At 48.8% G+C, this 19,937-nt stretch overlaps 5 protein-coding genes across 5 annotated transcripts; 3 read left to right on the top strand and 2 right to left on the bottom strand.

The window, feature by feature from the left end:
* The first annotated feature begins 2,136 nt into the window (after positions 1-2,136).
* Positions 2,137-11,567, top strand: F9C07_2283584 (NACHT and ankyrin domain protein). The gene is made up of 9 exons (XM_071510642.1): positions 2,137-6,096; positions 6,161-6,225; positions 6,284-6,475; positions 6,529-6,553; positions 6,605-7,156; positions 7,233-10,477; positions 10,596-11,040; positions 11,107-11,270; positions 11,329-11,567. Exons 1-6 carry the CDS (start codon positions 5,708-5,710, stop codon positions 9,538-9,540), a joined length of 3,531 nt encoding a protein of 1,176 aa, XP_071366480.1. The 5' UTR covers positions 2,137-5,707; the 3' UTR covers positions 9,541-10,477; positions 10,596-11,040; positions 11,107-11,270; positions 11,329-11,567.
* hamI lies at positions 2,207-4,183 on the top strand (the record flags this gene model as incomplete). The annotated part of the gene is made up of 1 exon (XM_041292052.2): positions 2,207-4,183. One exon carries the CDS (start codon positions 2,207-2,209, stop codon positions 4,181-4,183), a length of 1,977 nt encoding a protein of 658 aa, XP_041146335.2.
* On the bottom strand, positions 10,074-11,226 carry F9C07_4075 (putative autophagy protein Apg5; the record flags this gene model as incomplete). The annotated part of the gene is made up of 3 exons (XM_041292035.1): positions 10,074-10,477; positions 10,596-11,040; positions 11,107-11,226. The coding sequence occupies 3 exons, from the start codon at positions 11,224-11,226 to the stop codon at positions 10,074-10,076; spliced, it is 969 nt and encodes a 322-aa protein (XP_041146333.1).
* Positions 11,568-13,474: 1,907 nt separating the features above from the next.
* Positions 13,475-13,750, top strand: F9C07_4074 (uncharacterized protein; the record flags this gene model as incomplete). The annotated part of the gene is made up of 1 exon (XM_071511169.1): positions 13,475-13,750. The coding sequence occupies one exon, from the start codon at positions 13,475-13,477 to the stop codon at positions 13,748-13,750; it is 276 nt and encodes a 91-aa protein (XP_071366479.1).
* Positions 13,751-18,390: 4,640 nt separating this feature from the next.
* F9C07_4073 (putative alpha/beta hydrolase family protein) lies at positions 18,391-19,711 on the bottom strand (the record flags this gene model as incomplete). The annotated part of the gene is made up of 2 exons (XM_041292022.1): positions 18,391-19,213; positions 19,302-19,711. 2 exons carry the CDS (start codon positions 19,709-19,711, stop codon positions 18,391-18,393), a joined length of 1,233 nt encoding a protein of 410 aa, XP_041146332.1.
* Between the last annotated feature and the right edge of the window lie 226 nt (positions 19,712-19,937).

Here is a 19,937-nt window from a genome sequence, read left to right as displayed (position 1 = left end):
ACTAGCTATAGCATATGTCCTTAGTTATTCTAGCTTCTTCATGGGCAAGCATTGGCCGAACTCTCTGCGCAGTCAATGCAAGACTCTTTGTGTTGTCGTCAAACCACATCTTCATTCAAAACATGCCACCTGTAGAACTTTGAGGTCTGCTAACCCAGAGCAGATACACAGAGTCTTCTGGAAGTGTGCGAAGGATCTGGGGGATTTGAAAATATCTCAACCGACTAGAGGGAGACAGACCGAGAATTTCCAGTATGGAAGGAGAGAGTAAATCGAAATTGGACCTGGAGCCGAGGAGTACTTTTCGTCTTGGCTCCTTCGCTTCGTTATTGGTCAGATGACATCTAGAGTGACAGTGCTCTCGCTGCTACAGTAACCCCGGGTCTTTTCAATCACAATTGTGACAGATGCATTAGCGATTACCAGCCACCCCGGTCTATTTTTTCAAGTTCAAACAGAGCGGCAACTTTAGCGGTTCGATACTTAAGCAACCACACTGGCATTTACTTACGTATACACCTTTGTACATTCATCACAAGATCTCGGTTGCCCTAAGCCCCCCTCAGCGAGTAAACTTGGCTGCAGAGACACCCATCTGAGTACTTAACCGCCCTAATGGGCGCAAACTAACACTAACGAAGGGATTCGAAGGGATTAAGAGAGGGAAAATCTCGAGTAATCCATAGTTAGCTTGGTATGGTAGATCATGTTGCAAGTTAATGAGGGTTGGCCAATATTTTATATTTCTGGCCAACAGGCTGCCCGAAACAATCGACTCGTCTTTGTTGTTGGTGAGTAACTGCCCTATCACAAGGGATTTTCCCTCTCAGCCTAGGAGAGCGATCCTGAGACAGCATCTAACACTAGTCAATGGTGAAACATGCAACTCACTGGGCGCGTAGAGTTTTTGGTCAAATGAATCACAGCCTGTTGAGGTGTGCCGAGAAAGTCGTCACAGCAGTAGCGCTAAACACTGACCTCTCACAGGCCGCCATCGCCCGCGGGCCCGCGACCACTTCTGCATCTCGTACAATCAATCACCTTGCCCAAAACAGGACTTCTACCTGTTGTAAAGTTCGTTCGAGTGGGTTTCTCCGCTCATTAGGTGATCTGACCGTAGGTTTTAGTCCGGACCTGATGTGCCAACCACCGCTCTCATCACAACGGGCTTACCGCTGGCGCCAAACTTCTTGACCGCTGGCCAGCCTGCACGTCCAATTCGTTCGATTTAGCCATGGGGGAAAATCCTGTGGACTAATTCTCTGTAGGATAGTCGCCCAGTGTGAATACTGTCGGCTAACTCCTGCATGAGGGGTGGTTGTACTGTACATAAACACTTCAACCACCCCCCCAATCTGCCCGTTCCCACCTATGCACTCCAAACCTCTACCACGCGGGGATTTTTGTATATACATCCTCATATTTCGCTATCCTTATTTTTTCTTATGAGTTAGTCAACTGCTTCAAAAGGTTGCCTCCTTCATTTTCCCAGCATAATAGGTCTTGCTGCCCTTTGGGCAACCGAGATCAGCGTGGCGATGGTTGGACCTCTCGGGCTTCAAACATATAGAGACACCAGCTAACCATAAAACAGGCGACTCAATATGCATATGATGCGTCCTTTTCTGGACTGCATAAAGCCGAGGAGCTGTCCCTCTACTCTCCCAGAACACCTGTCGCTCGACCGCTCTCTGCGTCAACGGACATAATGGAGGATTATGATAACGACGATTCATCATCATATCCCGAATATTCGCCTTTTACAAGTGTTGCTTCAGTAAGTTTATGTTCATATCGGGGTTAGATAAACGCAACTAACACTATCGGACGATAGTTCGGCACTGGGAGTATTTCGACTGCCTCCACGCCAGACGAAGCTACTACACCTGACACTACTGGCCTGACCTTGTTCGACTTCCATATTGACGAAAAGGCAGTGAGGGGTCCAAATGGACCGCACTTGTTCAGATCATCTATGGACTCCTCGGAGTATAATGATTTGACTGATATGGAAACGGGGACCATACACTTGGCAACCCGTCCGCCTAGCGCCATGCTCCCTTTTCATCAGTCGGCTTCAAAGCTGGACCCGGTGAGGCACGACACACCCGTCCCTAACGGCCTCCCCTATACTTCACAACCTCACCAACAACCTCACCAACAACCTCACCAACAACCTCACCAACAACCTCACCAACGTCCTCAGATGCCACCCCAGATGCAACTTCAAATGCAACCTCAGGTACAACCTCAGACACAACGACATTCTTTCATTGGGCAGGACCTTGCCCCCAATGAGTTCGACGCTCCCCGGTGGACACCAGACGACGTCTCCAGATGGCTGCAGATCAACAGGTTTGACGACAGCATCATCCAAACGTTCTTCACGAACGATATCTCGGGATTTATTCTACTCGAACTTCAGACTCAAGATCTAAAAGAATTGGGTATCCAATCTTTTGGAAAGCGACGCATGCTGATGGGTGCTATTCAAAATCTTCGCAACTCCGCTAGTGCCGGGGCGCGGGCTGCTCAGAATGATTCCTATGCCCGAGAGGCACCTCCAACTCCTTTCACTGCTTCTACATTGTCAAGCGAATGCCAATCAAACCGGGCTACGGATGATGACGGGTCGAGAAGAAAGAACAACAGTAGCCGGGGACGTCGACACCGAGACAATGACCAGTCCTACAAAGTACAAGAGGACCGTCCAGGCGAGCCAGTTTCGATCGTCGCGATTGAGGAAGTGTTGCCAAAGCTTCACAGCTGCTCCAAGGGCGAGAACTGCCGAAAATGGCAGAAACAGCAGGCGAGGCTCGCTCAAATGGCAAAAGACTTGCCAATTGGCACTTTGAATGGCAGATTTGTTCTGATGGGGGACCCAGGTAATCCTGCAACAGCCCCTAATCTGATCAAAACACCCGGATCGGAGATCACCCCGTCATTAGTTGCTTCATCTGATGTGATGGGGCCTATTGATAAATCCGGCTTCCCGTTATCAAAGGAGAAGCTTAGGGAGGTCCAGCCTAGGGACCCACAGGAAAATGTTCGAAACTTTTTGAGTTTCCAGCAATTAAACAAATTGCAGCCGGTGAATGAACCGGGGACTCCACCAAAAGAAGTGCTTCCTTCGCCAGAATCCGAGTCTCCGGCATCAGTCAAGGGCAATCCTCTCACTGAGAACCTCCGAAACCTACCAAAACTGCAGATCCCTGCTACCCCGGACGATGATGACTTGGACTTTACCCCAAACCTATCATCTCAGCGGACTGCCATACCTTCTGTGGTGCGCAAGAAGCCTTACTATGATGATGACTACCCGACAGCCATACCTCGAGGGCAGAAGTATGCTTATGGCGTAGACTCATCCCCTGGTGATTTTTACCGCGTCGATCCACATTATGGCCAGGAGACTCCGGTGTCTGAAGCGGATGCCCCTATGACTGCTTTCCCGATCGGCCTAGTTCCAAGGGAGGAATCTCAATCCGTCCCTCCAAACATGCGCTTTGGTTCAAACCGCCATGTCCTTGCTGATCCCATTCGCCGGCCTTCTTCCAGTCAGGGGGGAGGACGTCGCAGAGAGAGCTCCCATAACATTATTCCGACCTTGAAACCCCTCGATGAGCGCCGCGCAGTTAATCCGATTGACACACCGGAAGACTTGCAAAAGGCATGGGAACGGAGAAATCTCCTTTCGCCTGGTAGACGGTCCCCCAACGATGTCACCCACAGCGGATGGATGAAGAAACGAAAGACGACTCGTCTCCTGCGCCACGAGTGGGAGGACCATCACTTTACTCTCCAAGGAACACAACTGGCGATGCATACAGACGAAGAGTCGGCTCATCGCCGTTCCAAAGCCCTGGAGTACATTGATGTGGATGACTACGCCGTTGCTTGCTCATCGTTAGCCTCCAACTCCAAGTTGACTGCCGCATTCAAAAAGACCGTGCTTAAACGCAAACCCGATGGCCTTACAGACTCAGCCTTTGGGTTCTCTTTGATTCCAGCATCTGGGAGCGGCAATACTGTTGATAAGAAGGCTCTATTTTTGCACAGTGGCAAGAGTCACCACTTTGCCGTGAAGACCCGAGATGAACGTATTGACTGGATGCGAGAACTCATGCTTGCGAAGGCTCTGAAACGTGGAGCCTCTGTGAACATGAATGGCAATATGATTTAAATATGGCCTATTCCTTTTACTTTGTTTTCTTTCTTTTTCTCTTGAGAGATACCCATTCAACATGCCCCTTCAGCGCAGATGACCTTTTGATGATTATGATTATGCATTTTCTTACACGTAACCCCTGACAATATACGACGCGTGAGACGAGTTTCCTTTGTCTTCTTTTTTCTCTTTCATTCCCCACCCCCCCATTCTCTTGCTACTTCCGTGTCCTTCTCTTGTGCCATATTGCCTTTGTCTGTTGAAGATTTCTGATCTGGCTTTGAAGGACGAGCATCGTTTCGCCCTCGTTTCTCTTGACGTCCAATCCCTTGTTTGGCTTTGTTGAGGACTGCTGTCGTAACTGGATTAGAACATATGAACCCTGGGCGTAGGAGCAGGCTCACGCCCTCTTCCCCTATCGTAGGAAAGTCTGGATAATTGTGAGCTGTACAGGCAATACGTGTATCTTAGTTTCCCAAAATATAGTTATGCTACTATACTACACCGCTTTGACCGAAATAAGACAAGTCTCATAGCTTCAGATTGAGACTATCCTGATCATAATGATAACGAACAGAGTTAGGCTATAGGTGAACGCAGCGTTCTTTGCCTGCGCCCGCAGAAAAGGGGAAAAGACAAGGGAGGAGCGAGAACGTAATAATAACGAAAGGCTTCCATACTAGTTTCTGAGCACAGTGAGTCCAGCGCGTGATTACGCGCCGTTATCCTTTTCTCGGGGTTATTGCTGGGTGGAGATTGGAAGCTGATCATGTCATGGCCTTTTGCTGCTGGTCAGATCACGAATGGCACCATCACTCGGTCGCCTATTGGGTTGCAACCATGATAAGCCCTTCAAAGGAGGAAATGGGTCCAAGTATCCATGCAATGGCAGCCGAGCGTCACGCGAGAGCCAAGTTGACCCCCGCCTCAGCGCTTAAAGTCGGGCGGGGATTGGAATCCTGATCCCCTGACCCCCCGGTCCAGCGACAGATGAGCATCCACTCACTCGACCAACCATCTCATATTTCCTTTTCCCGGCGCTTACACGCAGTCAATTATCTTGCCCCGCTCGTGTGATGTTGGCGCCCAGGAACCAACTTTCTGGCTTGTCAAGAGGTCTCAGTTCCTAATTCTAGTTGACCATGGCCCACATTATCCAGTATCTGTTGGATTAACGCTGAGTTAGTCGCCCAGCTCCTAAGTTCCTGGACGATCCCATGCGGGAGTACCCACGCTGGAAACGCGCCATGGCCATGTGAGCAAAGATTCCATGATGATGTGTCCCCCGCAGACTTAATCCACTCTTTGTTAGCTCCTCCGTACTTCGACCTTTTGAGCGGCTTGCGTGAGAACCTCAGTGTTTAAGGACTGACTCAAAGGCCAATCCTTTGCCGGTCTCTCCTGAAAAAGGCGACACCCCTTTACCTCAATGTGGTACCTGCGTCCAGATTGTTGATCTTTTATCGTGGTACCTATCTTTCTGCTTAGGGGCTTGTTGGCAGAGAAGGTTTTTGGTCGTTCGCTTGTCCATCGTTAACGATGGTCGAAGCTGCTGCGATTCGTGAACGGCTCACGCAGACTGCCCGATCGGTCATAGCCATCACACGCTCGTTTGGTACTAAGCAAGAATCGCAGGAAGCGCTGCAAAAGGTTACATTGATGCTATGTGAAATCCTCAACCTTCTCTATCAAATCAGGGAGCAGTTAAGCTGGGCCGAGGAAAAATGGGTCGTCGCACCAGCGCGCCTGAATATTATCGAGGAAATTCTGGGTGCTTTCGAGTCAACAGCAAGAACTATGGAAGCAAGCTTTCAGCCTGGAGGTGTGAGCAGCCGGATGTTCAGAAAAGGCCTTATCGAACGAACCTTTCTACCACGACTGGAGCTGTATAAAGTTGCTTTCCTCGTGCTCATGCAACCTGAATCCCAGTATGCTGACCATCTCGAACACCGCGAACCCAATTCAATGGAAATCATGCTAACAGTGGCCCAGTGAGAAGAATTTTAGCGAACAGCAGCTACGAAATAGTATTCGGGAATGCCGAGACTTGGAACTCAGTAGGCGAATCCAAACTCTGCAGAAGTCTTTCTGTGCGCTGAACATGAATCTTCATAGGCTCCACCCCAAAATTCACAAGCGAAGAGGACTTCCATAATACCACGGCCCCAGTGACCTCAAAGAATTTCATCGACCTAAGCAACATGTGCCATAGGCGACAGAAAGACACCTGCAAATGGGTTTTCCACGATGAAAAGTACAAGGATTGGTTATTTGGACGACGGAGATCGTTATACTGCATTGGACCAGGTATGTGAATTTACTCGACAACAATGAAAAATTGAGACTAATATTTCTTATAGCCGGAGTTGGAAAAACATTTCTTTCGTGAGTATAAAGTCAGCCCGGATCTCGCTCAAGACTGATAGGAGATTGCAGTTCTGCCATTATTGAAAATTTGCGAAACACTTTCATCACTCCCGATGTGGCCGTTGTCTTTTTCTTCTGTCAAGATGAAAGGGATGAAGAGGCCTCATCGCTCAGTATGCTATCTAACATCCTCGCTCAACTTGTGTATCGGAAAGGGTTCGCTACCCATACTACCGCTGCCTTGTACCGGTCCGAGGCCTTTATCGAGGGGAGAGCATCCGCTAAGTCCTTTCATAATGCAATCAAAACCGAAATCAATCACTTCTCCAAAGTGTATCTTATTGTTGACGGACTTGATCTGCTGCCGGAGAAGGACCGAGTTATCACACGGTTACAGAAGCTACCCGAGCATGCACACTTGCTGTTCACTTTACGTGACCAAAGATGCGCCGATAAGAATGACTCTATACCAGTCATAGCATCCCGAAGAGACCTTACAGCTTACATTAACTCGAAAATCGACCAGGAACCTGAACTCTTATCTCTTTTGCAGCAATATCCGCCAGAGTACATGATCAGGGAAGCTGTCACCCAGCAGGTTGTGGACAAATCTTATGGTTTGTATGTTAGCTCTTACCTCTCATTCCACGCGCCTCAATCTTCTGATATGGCTTAGCTAACGATGGCTTTACTTTAGATTTCTCTTAGCAAGATTGCACATGGATTTGTTGACTCGCTGCAAGGATGCAAGCATCCTACAGAGGACTCTTCTACATCTGCCCGATAGTTTGAATGATTCGTACGCCGAATCCATGAAGCAACTTGCAAGTCAGAATCTGTACGCAAGTCGTTGTATATTTTGGACCTTATACGCACATCGGCCACTCACCGTCACTGAGTTGAAGTCTGCCGTCTTCTTCGAACCCCAGAACGGTGCTGCCCAAAAGGAGCCGTCCTCTTTTGAGCATATACTCCATGTTGAAACTTCCGGGCTTCTAACAGTTGATCCAATGACAGCCACTGTTCACCTTGTCCACAGGACTGCTAAGGAATACCTCACCGGGGCCGCTGCTAGGGTCTTCTTCCCGACGGCCAGGAAGCATATTGCGGAAACATGTCTGACTGTTATTACTTCCGACGAAGTCGTGGATGACTGCTATATCAATTATGGCAGCACGCCTCGTAACTCGAGTGGCAGTCTCGTTAGTTACGCTGCTGCAAACTGGGGACACCATGCCCGTGAAGCGGAAGAAGAACAGACTACTCAGGTTCTCATCGGAGCATTCCTCAATAAGCTCTGTTGGAGACGCCCTCCAGTTACGGACAATCATGCTTTGGAAGAAATGAGAATCCCTGCACAGCTTGGGTTGGGGGGATACTTCCCAGATTGGACTGCACTTCATGTGCTAGCTTTTTTTGGCATTGTCGGGAAAGCACAACGAACAATCGAAAAGGGAGCAGATGTGAATGCCCAAGAGAACTGCATGGGTATCACCCCACTACACTGTGCAGCTCATCGTGGGCACGAAGAGATGGTCGAGCTGCTGCTGGACAACAAAGCCAACATCAATGCTACCTGCAGAGATGGCAGTACTGCAATACACCTAGCAGCAGAGCAAGGACAACGGAGAATCATGAGACTTTTACTCATGCGGCGTGCCAACTCTAGAACTGCAAATCGGCAAGGCCTTACTGCTCTTCAGATGGCTGTTGGAACGGCGTACGACGAATCTACCGTCCCCCTATTAATTAAAAGCAGGTCTGATATGGACGCTCAAAATGCGACTACCGGAAATAGTATGCTCCATGTCGCTGTAGAGCAAAGGCGGATACGAATTATTCTCTTTCTGCTGGAGAGAGGCGCAAGCACCGACGTATTTAACAAACAAGGTCTAAACCCTCTCCAGTTGGCCGCCAAAACGGACAATCGCGAGGCACTTTCATTACTACTTGAGCGTGGTGCAAAGGTTGAGGCTTGCTCGCCGTTTGGTTCCAGGCCATCCCATATAGCAGCTTCGCAGGGTAATTGGGTTATATTCGATTTATTGCTCATCAGTGGTGCAGATATAAACGCTTGGGATAATAACGGAGAAGCCTTGCTGCATGGACAGGCGAGAAGAGCTTCGAGTACCGCCGTTGCTGCTCATCTTCTGGGACAAGGTGCCAACATTGAAGCTCGAACGTCTCAAGGTTACACGCCCTTACAATGTGCAGCCATGAGCGGAAATAAAAAAATGTTCTTCTTCCTCGTGGAGAAAGGCGCAAAAGTTGATATCGAAACGAGTAAAGGGGAGACTCTTCTGCATATCACACCGCCGTCTACTCAGGACTCCTTGGATATTCTGAACATGCTCTTGCAAGGGGGCCTAGAAGTTGACGTACTCAACACTAATGGTTGGACGCCTTTACATCAAACTGTGTTTGTAGGAACTGGCGCTCCAGATATTGAGTTTGATAAAACATCAGAGTATATTGAACTTCTGCTTTCCCACGGCGCACAACTTGATGCAGCCGCAGAGTCTCCGACGGGTGAAACGGCCCTCCATCTTGCGACGATGTCCGCAATTCCGAGGCCATCACTGGTGTCTTTTCTTATCAAACACGGTGCTTCCGTAAACTGCAAAACAACGGAAGGCAAGACACCTTTACATCTAGCTGCCGAGAGGGGACGTGACTCCATTTTCCGAGCTCTGCTTGTTGCAGGTGCAGACTTGACCATCAAAATACCCAGCAGTACAGTTAGCGACAATGAAACTGAAAAGGGTAAAACACCTCTAGATATTGCGAAGAAGCATCCAATGGGTGCACTTTGGTTCGATGAGATGGGTAACTTACAGCTTTCCGTCGATGATAACCAGTCAACAACAGCCATGCCAACACCAATCGAAATCGAGACGGACTCAGAAACTGACGATGATGAAACAGGAGGTTCAACGCTGGTGGAGGATGAAGGGTCTCAATGGGGCTCTGTAACATCAACCCAGGTCATAACGATTATTGAATGAGTAATGATCTTGATTTAGTTTACTAGTAATCTATGATACCCGGCCACAGCAAGGTCAACTTTGGTTATAGTACTATTTGACATGCACCGGGAGTGAATTTGAGTGATAGGCGTCAGGAGAAAATGATATCTAGATAGCACGGTCGCAGTCTTTGTTCCTGTACCATATACCTTCTGAGTTCATGGTATGTAATATTCTCATACTTCTGCTCTTCCTCATTGAAAAGCACATATAAGAATCACGGAAGTCAATGTTCTCGAATGAGGCGAGATTTGTGGCCGTCTCATGGCTTGTCTAGAAGCGAACGAGAAGAACTGTGTGAATGTACGGGTCGAAGGCCCATGATTGCATTTTATAAGGTTCTGATGTATAATATGGACGGAACCATCCTGGCGACTACATGGCTATATAGTAATTTGGGATAATATCATAAAATTCAAATCAGTCGCTCTTCGAAAACCAAGGCTACTAGACCACAGTTCATAATCCTAAAACCATCCCGGGGATCTAGTATATACATGGATAGCAACCAATCATCCCATCATCCGTATAACGACATACAACCAACCATCTCCGTACGCCGAACTCCTGACTAGCTCTTCGACTGGTGCTGACATAGGCACAGCGGCACCATGGAGCACGGGCTTCGCTAACACAGGCGTCCTCCGACTAGGAAACAGGTTCGGTAGGAGCGAATGCAAAGCCGAACCTATCGTCTGCGTCTGCGGTGTGATACTACTTCGTGAAAGGGCCAATTGGCTAGCCGCCACGCTGGAGGGAGGGATCAACGGCGGGACGGGGGACTGAACTACTTTGAGAGAAGGGGAGCCAGAGTCAGGAGGGAGGGGGAGGAATATGCGAATAGGGATGTTACGGAACGGCTGATTGAGAGGGGGAAGGAGGATATTCGAAATTCGTTGAAAAGAGGAGAGTTCCACTGTCTTTGTTTAGCTGTTGTTTCCCGGACAATTGATATAGCCATGAGATGGGACGGGACGGGACGGGACGGGGGAACGAGGGACTGAGAGATGAAGGGGGTGAGAGGGTGATCGTACCATTCTGTACAGACTTCCATAACCCAGATGAATCCTCCTTGGAGAGACTCATGATGCCCTTTGCGGTCCCGTTTCGCAGGAAATCCGCTTCTTTGACGCTGTTGATGAACGCATCGTTCATGACCATCCCCTCTGCGTCTAGTCGGACCAGTTCCTCATCTGGCCAGTCGCTGAAATGCACGACGAGACGCCATGGTAATGGATTGTCTTGGTCATCGATGTCCCAGCCTGCGTCTTCTGACTCGGCTGTCCCCTTGGACGCTGGGTCAGCGCCCGCATAGAGGTCATATAGCAGACCGATAGGGAGATGCCATTTAAGCGGGACGCCTTCGAAGGAGAACCATCCATCATGAGCATTGGAACTGGGGTCGATGAGAGAAGATGCGAAGAAGGCCCTTAATCTGGGTAAGAGGGATGGCAGATATGAAATTCGGGGATAAGAGATCTAGGCCGTATTAACATTGCCCCGAGGAGTTGACCATTATAGATATAGAGGGTAGAGAATAATTACAAGATACGGATCAGTCTGGTCGTATATGCGACTTTCTGATGGAGCAAGTCTAATCTGTAAGGGAAGTCTGCCGTCCCATACGGCCTTCTGAATACTGTTGAGAGTTGCTTGCGTTTCCATCTTTGCCAGTTGTTCGATGGTAGCAGTTTAAGCTTGCTTGTCTACTACGGGAGGTTAGCATGTTGCTCAATATCCTTTATACATGGTCTTGGACAGCACAACTTAAGTTTTGGATTATGAGGACAGTCCGCGACCTCGATTAACTACACGTTACAGCTGAGACTTCGAAATGTTGTCCCTTCCCCACTATCAGTTCAACATGGTTGAGGGGTCACGTCCGTCAACGCGTTGCGTACTGTCTATGTAGAGGAAGTAGGTCGTGATGTGAGTATATGCTAGTGTTTGTCAAGCTAAAGAAGAGGAACCACACTATGAATGTGAAAGGTGAGGCTGATGCAGAAATGCAAGTCCAAATGTTTAGAGAGACGGAAAGTTGCCCGATTGGGATGACACGTGACGTTGGCCTGAGGCAAACCTGTTTACAATATAACTTCAAAGGCGTAGAAGTGAATCCACTCTGCAGCTTTAGGGAGATGAAGCATCGTGGAAATGTTCATCCTATGCCAGCCTGTAACAGCGACAGTCTCAGCGTAAGCTCAGCTGGGTATTTCTCAGTAACACAGTTGGTGACCCCATATGTCTTATTGATCTGCGTCTACTAGACCACCAATTGCCTGGTTTTGCTTACAGTGACACTTAAAGGACTCATTCAAAGCTCGCAGGGCTAAAATCGTTTTCAATAAACTAGCAATATCGTGAATGATGCTATTTTCACGGTAGGATCGACTAATACAAACTAAAAGTGTTCCAATCGCAGGTCGCAATCTCCCGGTGATCCCATTAGCCTTGAACTAGTTCAGTACCAGTGAGCTGAACTTGTCTGCCTACGAGATTGCTAGTTTCAGGCAACCCCAAATGCACCCTGAGGGGGGCTTCAAAGATCATTCGAGAAGGGACGTTTGATCGCCATCCAGCCGAACATCAACAACAGCTGGCAGGCTACAATGGCTTACCCTCGCCCTAGAACCACTAGGATCTACATGCAATAGTATTTTCTACTTGTCTTTCACTCTGCCAGTCCGTCCATGAAAGCATCATAAACTATGAACTAATTGAAAACTGCTGGTTGAATGGTCGAGGCATCAACTGACCATAGCTCACAGTGACCGCAGCCGGGGATCTGGCCCTGTTCCTTTCGCCAACGGAAGTAGATTGTACCCAGCCATGGTTGAAAGTAGACAAGGTGCAAAGACGGTATAAGCACGGATTGGAGAGGTCGACAAGAAACAGTGCCCTGATCACTGCCAGGTGGTTGGCAGTATCGTTCTCCCACCTGAAACCGAACCTGTTTTCTCGGCCTCTAAGAACAGTACGGCTGGCGTCTAAATGTCATCGTCTCTCGTCGTGGCGTATCGTGTAACTGTGAAGTGATATCACACACTTGCAGACGGTGCCTGTGCCCCGAGCAATATGAACAACCAGTTCCAACAACTTGCATATCAATGACCTGGCGAAACCCTGGCTTGGGGTCATTGCCCGGGTGGGAAACTATTATGTAAACGCTGCAAGCTTGGTCATCGCCTGAGTAATCTTTAACCTGGACGGTAACAATGCAGGTTCATCCGTTGATCCGATGGGCGTCGTCAGACCCATCATGGTTGCCTAGCTGTTTGCCTTGAGGCAAGTCTTTCACATCAATAAGATGATCAGCACCAGTGCAAATCCCTCGTACTCTAGTATTGGAGCGGTGTATCTCCCTGCGTATCTGTCCTATTCCATCAGACTCATTACCAGGGTCCAGAATACTGAAGCACCGGGTCGCGTTCTAGTTGATACTAGCATTTCCTTCACTGATGATAGAATACACATTCACTCCAAGATGCTCGAAGTTGAAGGCAAGGATATTTTGTTGGCATGTTATAAGTACTCTCACTATGAACGAGGGTTTCATGAAAGCCACATGGTGTTGCTCTCCCATCTAGCAGGCACACAGTGGACTCTCTTCCCTTGAGCAAGTAGGCTCTGGCAATAGCATTATGAGTACCCATTAAGTTCTCTATACAAGTAATGAATTTCACCCAAAGAGCAGGTGACACGATATTGGAAGTTCCTTGCCATTCTCCCGCTCAGCGTCCGGAAACCTACCAAGATCGTGATTGATTTGAGTTTCGCTTGCAGCTCTTCCCTACCACTCAAAAATATCAGTCTTCCACAGAGAGAACCCAACAGACGGCGGCCAAGCCTCACTCGAACATGACCAGCCTATTTTTGTCTACCAATGTGAAGAAGTAAAACCCCTGCACCTGGTATGCAAGAAGGCCGTCTGACCTTAGAGAAGCAATTGCAAAGCCAGTTGGCTATGGCGGTAGCAGCGGGTATCAATTTTGCTCAAGAATGTGCTAATTGTGCAACGTGCCGCATCAACAGCTCCAGACGTTTGCTAAAATCACAGTCACTAATTCTGGACCTATTCCTATCATGTGCGAGGGTAGCACAAGATGAGTTTGGCTACATGACTGCATCCTTGGCCGAGTCCGACAAGGGCTTTCCGGTTTTCCGCCAGGTGCAACTAGGAAAGGTGTGAAAGGTTTCGCATGGTCATCTACTCATCCCCAATCACTTTGTGCCATCATTGGTCCCCATATGCGTTGGGCCGCTGGTGAATAAAGTTAACAAGATTCCAATGCCAGCGACTTAAATTAGTGGCGCAGGCCCACTGGAGCATGGGGTGTGAAACGTGGGGTGGACTCTCGTCATTGGATATGGCTGTCGTCTCGTATACTAAAAACGGACATTGGAAGGATAAACGCTGCCTAGTCTGGATTCGTGCTTCCACGAGGGCATTTCCATTTGTTTCATGGCCTCGGTGAGCACCACCCTCGTCTCTCATCCCTTCCAAGGGTGCTAGCAAAGGCATATGACATCAAGAGAGATTGCCCTATCTCTGCCTTGTAGAGCCGTGAGTGTGTTGCATACCAGACTAGAACATCTAAGGCTGGGTCATAAGATCGTTTTTAGACATGCATTAGCGAAAGATAAACAAGGGAGGGGGGAGAAAGGGGGAAAAAAAAAAAAAAGAAAAGAAAAGAAAAGAAAACAAGCTAAAAGTAAGGCTAGGCCGAGTGCGATGGACACGCGAAATCTAGCTGCTCAAACCTACCAATAGACAACATGATGTAGCATAGCGTATGCCACCGGTCCGGTGTGACCGCGTGAGAGATGCGCATATAGTGACTCGTAGCCCTTTTCCTTGCAGACTTCAACGTCCCACTTGCACCATCTAGTCCTTTCTTTGGGAAGTACCTCAAGTGCCTGCGTCCGCTGACCGGAATCTACTCTTTCCGCGCTTGGTAAGATCGATTCATGGAAAACCCTTGGCTAGGATGCCGAGAGACCGACTATGCGAATCGCCGAGTGAGACTAGCAACCCTGTGAGCGATCATAAACAGATCACTAGTAAGGTAGTGGAGTTGTCGGCAGTTGCCGATGGTTAATTTTGTGAAATGCTCGCCAAATTAAGGCCTCATCAGCTGCTGTCGTCACCTCACAGGCGCCTCTTGTCGTCAAGTTGAATAAACATCTGGCGGCTGTTTCATCATCGGTTATCACCCTAACCTTTTTTTTCTCTTTTTCCCTCCTTTGTAGAAAGGGGGTGAGAACAAGGAACGGTGTGCAACGCCAACGGGAAGCCCCGAGAGAGGGGAGAAGAAAAAATAATTTAAAAAAAAGGAGCTTAATTCTCCGGAATTCAGTAAGCTGTTTCATAACGACATCGCTTCTCTCGCTCAGGCAAGATCAGCGGCCCCAATACATTCCCTTTCGGTTGCGGCCGCCAGATTCTCCTCATTAGTGCAAGAATACTACGAGAGTAGCTTTGAACGGACATATTTTGTGACAGCGGAGCTGACGGTTTATCCCTTGCTTCCGTGAATCATGTTTAAACTCGGAATACTTGCAGCCGCCATAACTCGGCTCGGTTCGAGACGTTGTGCTCTTGAGTTCTTGGCCAGGGATACCACGCGGCATGGCGTACTTGGTCGTCAGAAAAGAAAGATGTGCAGACATCTGTTGAAGCAAAGAATTGCATGTAATGGCTATTCGGTTGCTGCAACGAGATCTATCAGATCCGTGATCGGACCTGCAGGCGCTCCCTTCAACTCCATACCAGCGGCTACACCGTACGTACATAACAAAGCGAACGCTTATGCAGGGTTGCAGATCGAGTTCCTGGACAGAGCCTTGCGGGACCTGATTGATCATTGCAGGCAACACCAGCTCATGCTCAACTGGGGAAGATAAGGTTGCTGGATTGGCGCAGCTCGGGCCAAGCGCGTACCTTGCATGTTGGAACGCGGGACTATGCACGCCCGTGTCGATAACAATTAAAATAATTGATATCACTGGCCAGGGACCCCCTAACATATCCAACCAATCCCATCTCAGAAGTGAGTATTTATTTTAGGAAACAAGATGCCTGAACGCGTCCTTCCCTCGCGAAAAGCACCTTTCTTCGTTCAGGGAGGCTAAAACACTGCCACGAACCTTTTCTACCCGGCGCACAAACATGGCATGGTATGACACATGCATTAGATTGAACTATGGGGGGTAATCGCTTAGCAAAAGACCAAGCGAGTCGGATCAATGTACCCCTTTTCGTATGCTGCGCTTGTGTCTTGGCCCAGGATGTTTTCGGCTACGTGATCAGAGCGAGATCACGTACCCGACTTTGTGGTAAGCCATTTATGCTAAGGGGTAGGCTAGTAGGTTAGCTCCGCGGATCATCTATCGATTGCCCGCTAAGAAGTCCCATACTAATGGCATACTTACTGAGCATCCCCTCGTAGTTGGTACCAAATTTGGAAGGAAAAAAAAAAATCACAGATTTGCTTTTTCAGGACCATCTCAATTTCGGTTACCCCGGCATGAGAAACGCCCCTTTCGACGTGTAGAGCTCCCGACTTCTGCAGGCAAACCCGCAACGCGAACGAGGCGTAACTTAGAAGTCTTTCCAGCAATTAGAAGGCTCGTCGTTTGATTAAAGGACCATTGCTCAAATCACGTCGTCAACTAAGCAGAACAAGGTCTGACAACCAAAATATGTGAGAGATGTACGATTAAACGGGTGATCGATATCTTATCCCATGTTCATGACTTAGCCTTTTTCAGAAGGAGGGAAGCAATCAGATGGAAACGAGGAAAAGAGAAAATCAAAAGAAAAACAAATTAAAAAGGGCAAAAAAAAGGGCAATGACCCTTGCACAGTGAGGAAGTCGAGTATCCTGACATTTGCGGTCGCAATCTCGCAAATGGAAAAAGTGTTCCTTGGCATGGGACTCGCGCATTCTTCGAGAGTGATTAAGATAGATAGACCTACTGCGTACTGCATAAGGGAATTTCCGTAGCGGAGCCATAACGGTCTGCGAGTAACGCTGTCTGCGCATTATTGCCAATGTATGTTCAAGTCGGAAAAGCATCGGCACGTTGGAAGCGTGTCCTTGGCGATCCTCACCCGAAACAGCATCAAAGGATTCAGTGCACTAAGTGGGCACAGAGACCGACAGGTATCAGCTGTGGCAGTGCATGTCCATGACCAGTCCTCTGGAGCAATCAACCACGTTTGGCCCACGTCCGTTCGATCTTAGTCCAAGCTTCAAACGGTTCGTTGCTGACCCCCTTCCCTTCGTACGTGACCAGGTTCTGATCTCGGTCTAGACTCGTGACGGAAGCTTTCCATCTTGATTGCCGAGTCCTGATCTGATGTCGGTGTTTCAGCGTTGTGCCCCTTCTTTCGCAGTTCACCCATCCGGTGACGACACTTCGGCGTTCATCCTGAAGACCTTCCTTACCCCATAGTTCGCTTAGCCATCATGGACCCCGAATTGCATACCGAAAGGATGGAGGATAACGCTTCCTCCGCGGCCGAGACACCTATTACCTGTCGGTCATGGGTTCCCCAGAATGTCCATTCCGGATCTAACCTGACACCAGTCTGACCTCATATCCCAGTTTCTACTCCCCTCCCCCTCCCAAATGATCATCGGCAAACCAGCCTCTTCTGGGTCTAGAGCCCGTGAAACTAATTTTGTAGTTTCCGCCATGGCAATGTCTTGGTGGGTCTCTCGAAAGTGGACTTGCTAAAGCATATGCAGGGCAGAGCCCCATCTCACCATGTGGCGGACCTAAACAGGCTTGGTTCTCCGCTCAAAGTAAATGAAGATAATCAGCGGGACTATTCCAAGTGAACGGTTAGAGAAACGATGCCCAAAAATGCAGTCAAGCCGAAGATCCCCATCTCTGCGTCACTCTCCCGCAATCGACTCATTTTCGTCGATTCCGAGCTAAGCTATCGTAGAGGCTTCTTCTTTCAATTCTCGTATCACAAACATCGGGCTCCCCTTTTAAGCAATTGCGCGATATATACCTCGAGGAGGTATATAAACTTACACTCTTTCCACGCTTTTCCCTAGTACATTCCCAAAGGTTAGCAACACCACCAAACCACATATATAGAAAGACTGCAGTTTCTACCACTTCAAATCCGTGATTGCACCCTCAGAACTTCTCTCCATTGCGACGATCAACAATATATACGTCCGAACAATCTTCTCTCGAAACGGTACAATAGTCGATTGGGCACGCCGTTGCACAACTGTCCAGTTATCTCAGTACACGCCGGTACCATAGGCTGAGCTCAAGTTATGCCAACAATGCCTTCGGGAAGCAAACAACACGCCAAGTAAGACTCCTTGTCCATTTATGTGGCCATCGTCCTGACTTTCTGTGTTCCTAGCAGAGTTACGAACGGCATGAACAAGGGTCTCAGTGCAGGAGATCTGAGTCATGTACCGGACGGAAGCAGCCACTGCGTGGTCGATCGTTTTTCCCAGTCATCCGCTGCAGATGAACCTTACTTTGCTCGCGCGCGAATGCAAGACCGGTCTGATCATGTATCACGACTCTCAAGTCAACTCGACGCTACAGACGAAATCCTGAAAAAATGAACACGGAACTCTACTCTGTATTCCAAGCATAACCAAAAAATGGAGGTCTAAAGCGGCCACAAAAGGGCATCATATGTACAAGTCTATTAGGTTGGACAATCACAGCACAGCCCGACGCCCAGAAAGATACAAAGGGCACATACCCGGGACAAACGACAGGTCCTTCAGTTCGATGAGGAAGAACGGGTTTTTCCTGTCATATAGTCCAGCTGTTAGACAGTTCTCAATGTAACACTTCCAATAAGGCGCGTGCGACGTCATCATATTTTGTACTGGGGAACTCGTGTCCCGCATTAAAGTATCTGAATTCCACGTTTCCCTGAAGAGCAGAAGTAGCATCTGGGACGAGTTCGTCCTTGACAATAACCGAGTCATGTTCGCCACACATAATAATTACTTTGTCACTGGGGAGACCGTTATCCTGCTGTTCTTCAGGCGACAGTTTGCTTTGCGCAGATAGATATTCACCCAGGCGCTCCCATGATTCCCGTTGGCGCTGCTGCAAGATCGGCCCGTGTTGCATGCTGGACATGAAAGCATGAACGAAGCCAGCGTGACAGTTAACTTGCCATTTAACAGCTCCGGGCACAGTAACATGCGGGTACGCTCGAGACAACAGTTGAGTGTTGGCGCCTCCTTGCGAGGGAAGTTCCTCGGTCAATGCATCCGCGGCGTTAATCTTTTGAGATTTGGGTTTCGGCGTGGTTAGTGGGCCCGCACGGAGACGACGGCCGACAAGGAAACCCAAGACACGTTCTGGAATGAGGCCGCGGGAATAAAGGAGCCGTGACTGAAAGCTGATCTGAGAGTCACGTATCAAGCCCGCCGGGGCAAGCAACACCAGCGAAGAGAGTAGCTGGGGAAAGAACGACGCAAAAGATGCTGCTATCCCTCCTCCTAATGAGTAGCCAACTAGGCTAAATTTACCACTACCAGCTCCGGTCCACGACACTGAAGATGTGCTCAAAGCAAGCAATATTTGGGTCGCAAAGAGTCGATCGTCCTGAGGGAGATCGGACGGGCAATCCGAGTACCCTCTTCCAAACCTGGTCGCCATGTATTAGATAAGAAAAGGAAGCAAAGGAAAACTTTCTTTCAAGGTCCAGACAGAGCTATGACCGATAGGCTACTTACAAGTCGAATAGCATAACTCGACATCCTTGATCTGCCAGTGCATGCGCCACTCCACCGAGGGCAATACACGGCGTGGTGATACCATGGACGAACAAGACCTTCGGTCCATCTACTGGACCCCATTCATATACTCGCATCGATCCATACGGAGTCGGCACATCACGAGCCCCCGGGAGCACATCGTTTGGGAGAGGAATTTCACCGTTCTCTGCCTCTGACGCGGAGGACGAGACTATAGCTCGGGGGCAATGGAGTACAGAACCTTGCGGATGCTTATCGGTGAGAAGCGAGCGCAAGAGGAGCCCCACAGTCAACGAGGCCGCCCCTGTCGCAGCGAGCACGGGAAGTTGGGCGTGGTGGTTCGCAACCGAATCGCGAAGAATGTCAACAGTCTGGCTATACCATGCCATGATGCAAGCAAGGTTCCTTTTACCCTCTATGTCTAAGTGTATTTTCTAATTTCGGTCTATGATATCAACCAATAGAGAAATCAATCTGTGCTCAACAAATGAATGCAGTAAGAAAGACTGTAGGTGGAAGTGAAGGAAGAATGAAGAGAAGTGCCGACGGTCCGTCTCGGCTGCATCTTTCCTTTTCGGGTCTGATTATTGATATCCAGTGGGGCTGCCGTTAAGC

The sequence above is a fragment of the Aspergillus flavus genome, chromosome 4 (assembly GCF_009017415.1).
Source record: "Aspergillus flavus chromosome 4, complete sequence".
In the NCBI taxonomy this organism is placed as follows: domain Eukaryota; kingdom Fungi; phylum Ascomycota; class Eurotiomycetes; order Eurotiales; family Aspergillaceae; genus Aspergillus; species Aspergillus flavus.
The sequence above is the reverse complement of the archived record's forward strand: the minus strand, read 5'-3'. Positions and strand labels throughout refer to the sequence as shown.

What these genes read in the sequence shown, in the direction of transcription:
- F9C07_2283584 (XM_071510642.1), top strand. Translation starts at nt 5,708, where the DNA reads ATGGTCGAAGCTGCTGCGATTCGTGAACGGCTCACGCAGACTGCCCGA. An exon ending in CTCATGCAACCTGAATCCCA is followed by an intron (nt 6,097 to 6,160) that starts GTATGCTGACCA and finishes ACAGTGGCCCAG; the next exon opens with TGAGAAGAATTTTAGCGAAC. An exon ending in GTTATACTGCATTGGACCAG is followed by an intron (nt 6,476 to 6,528) that starts GTATGTGAATTT and finishes TATTTCTTATAG; the next exon opens with CCGGAGTTGGAAAAACATTT.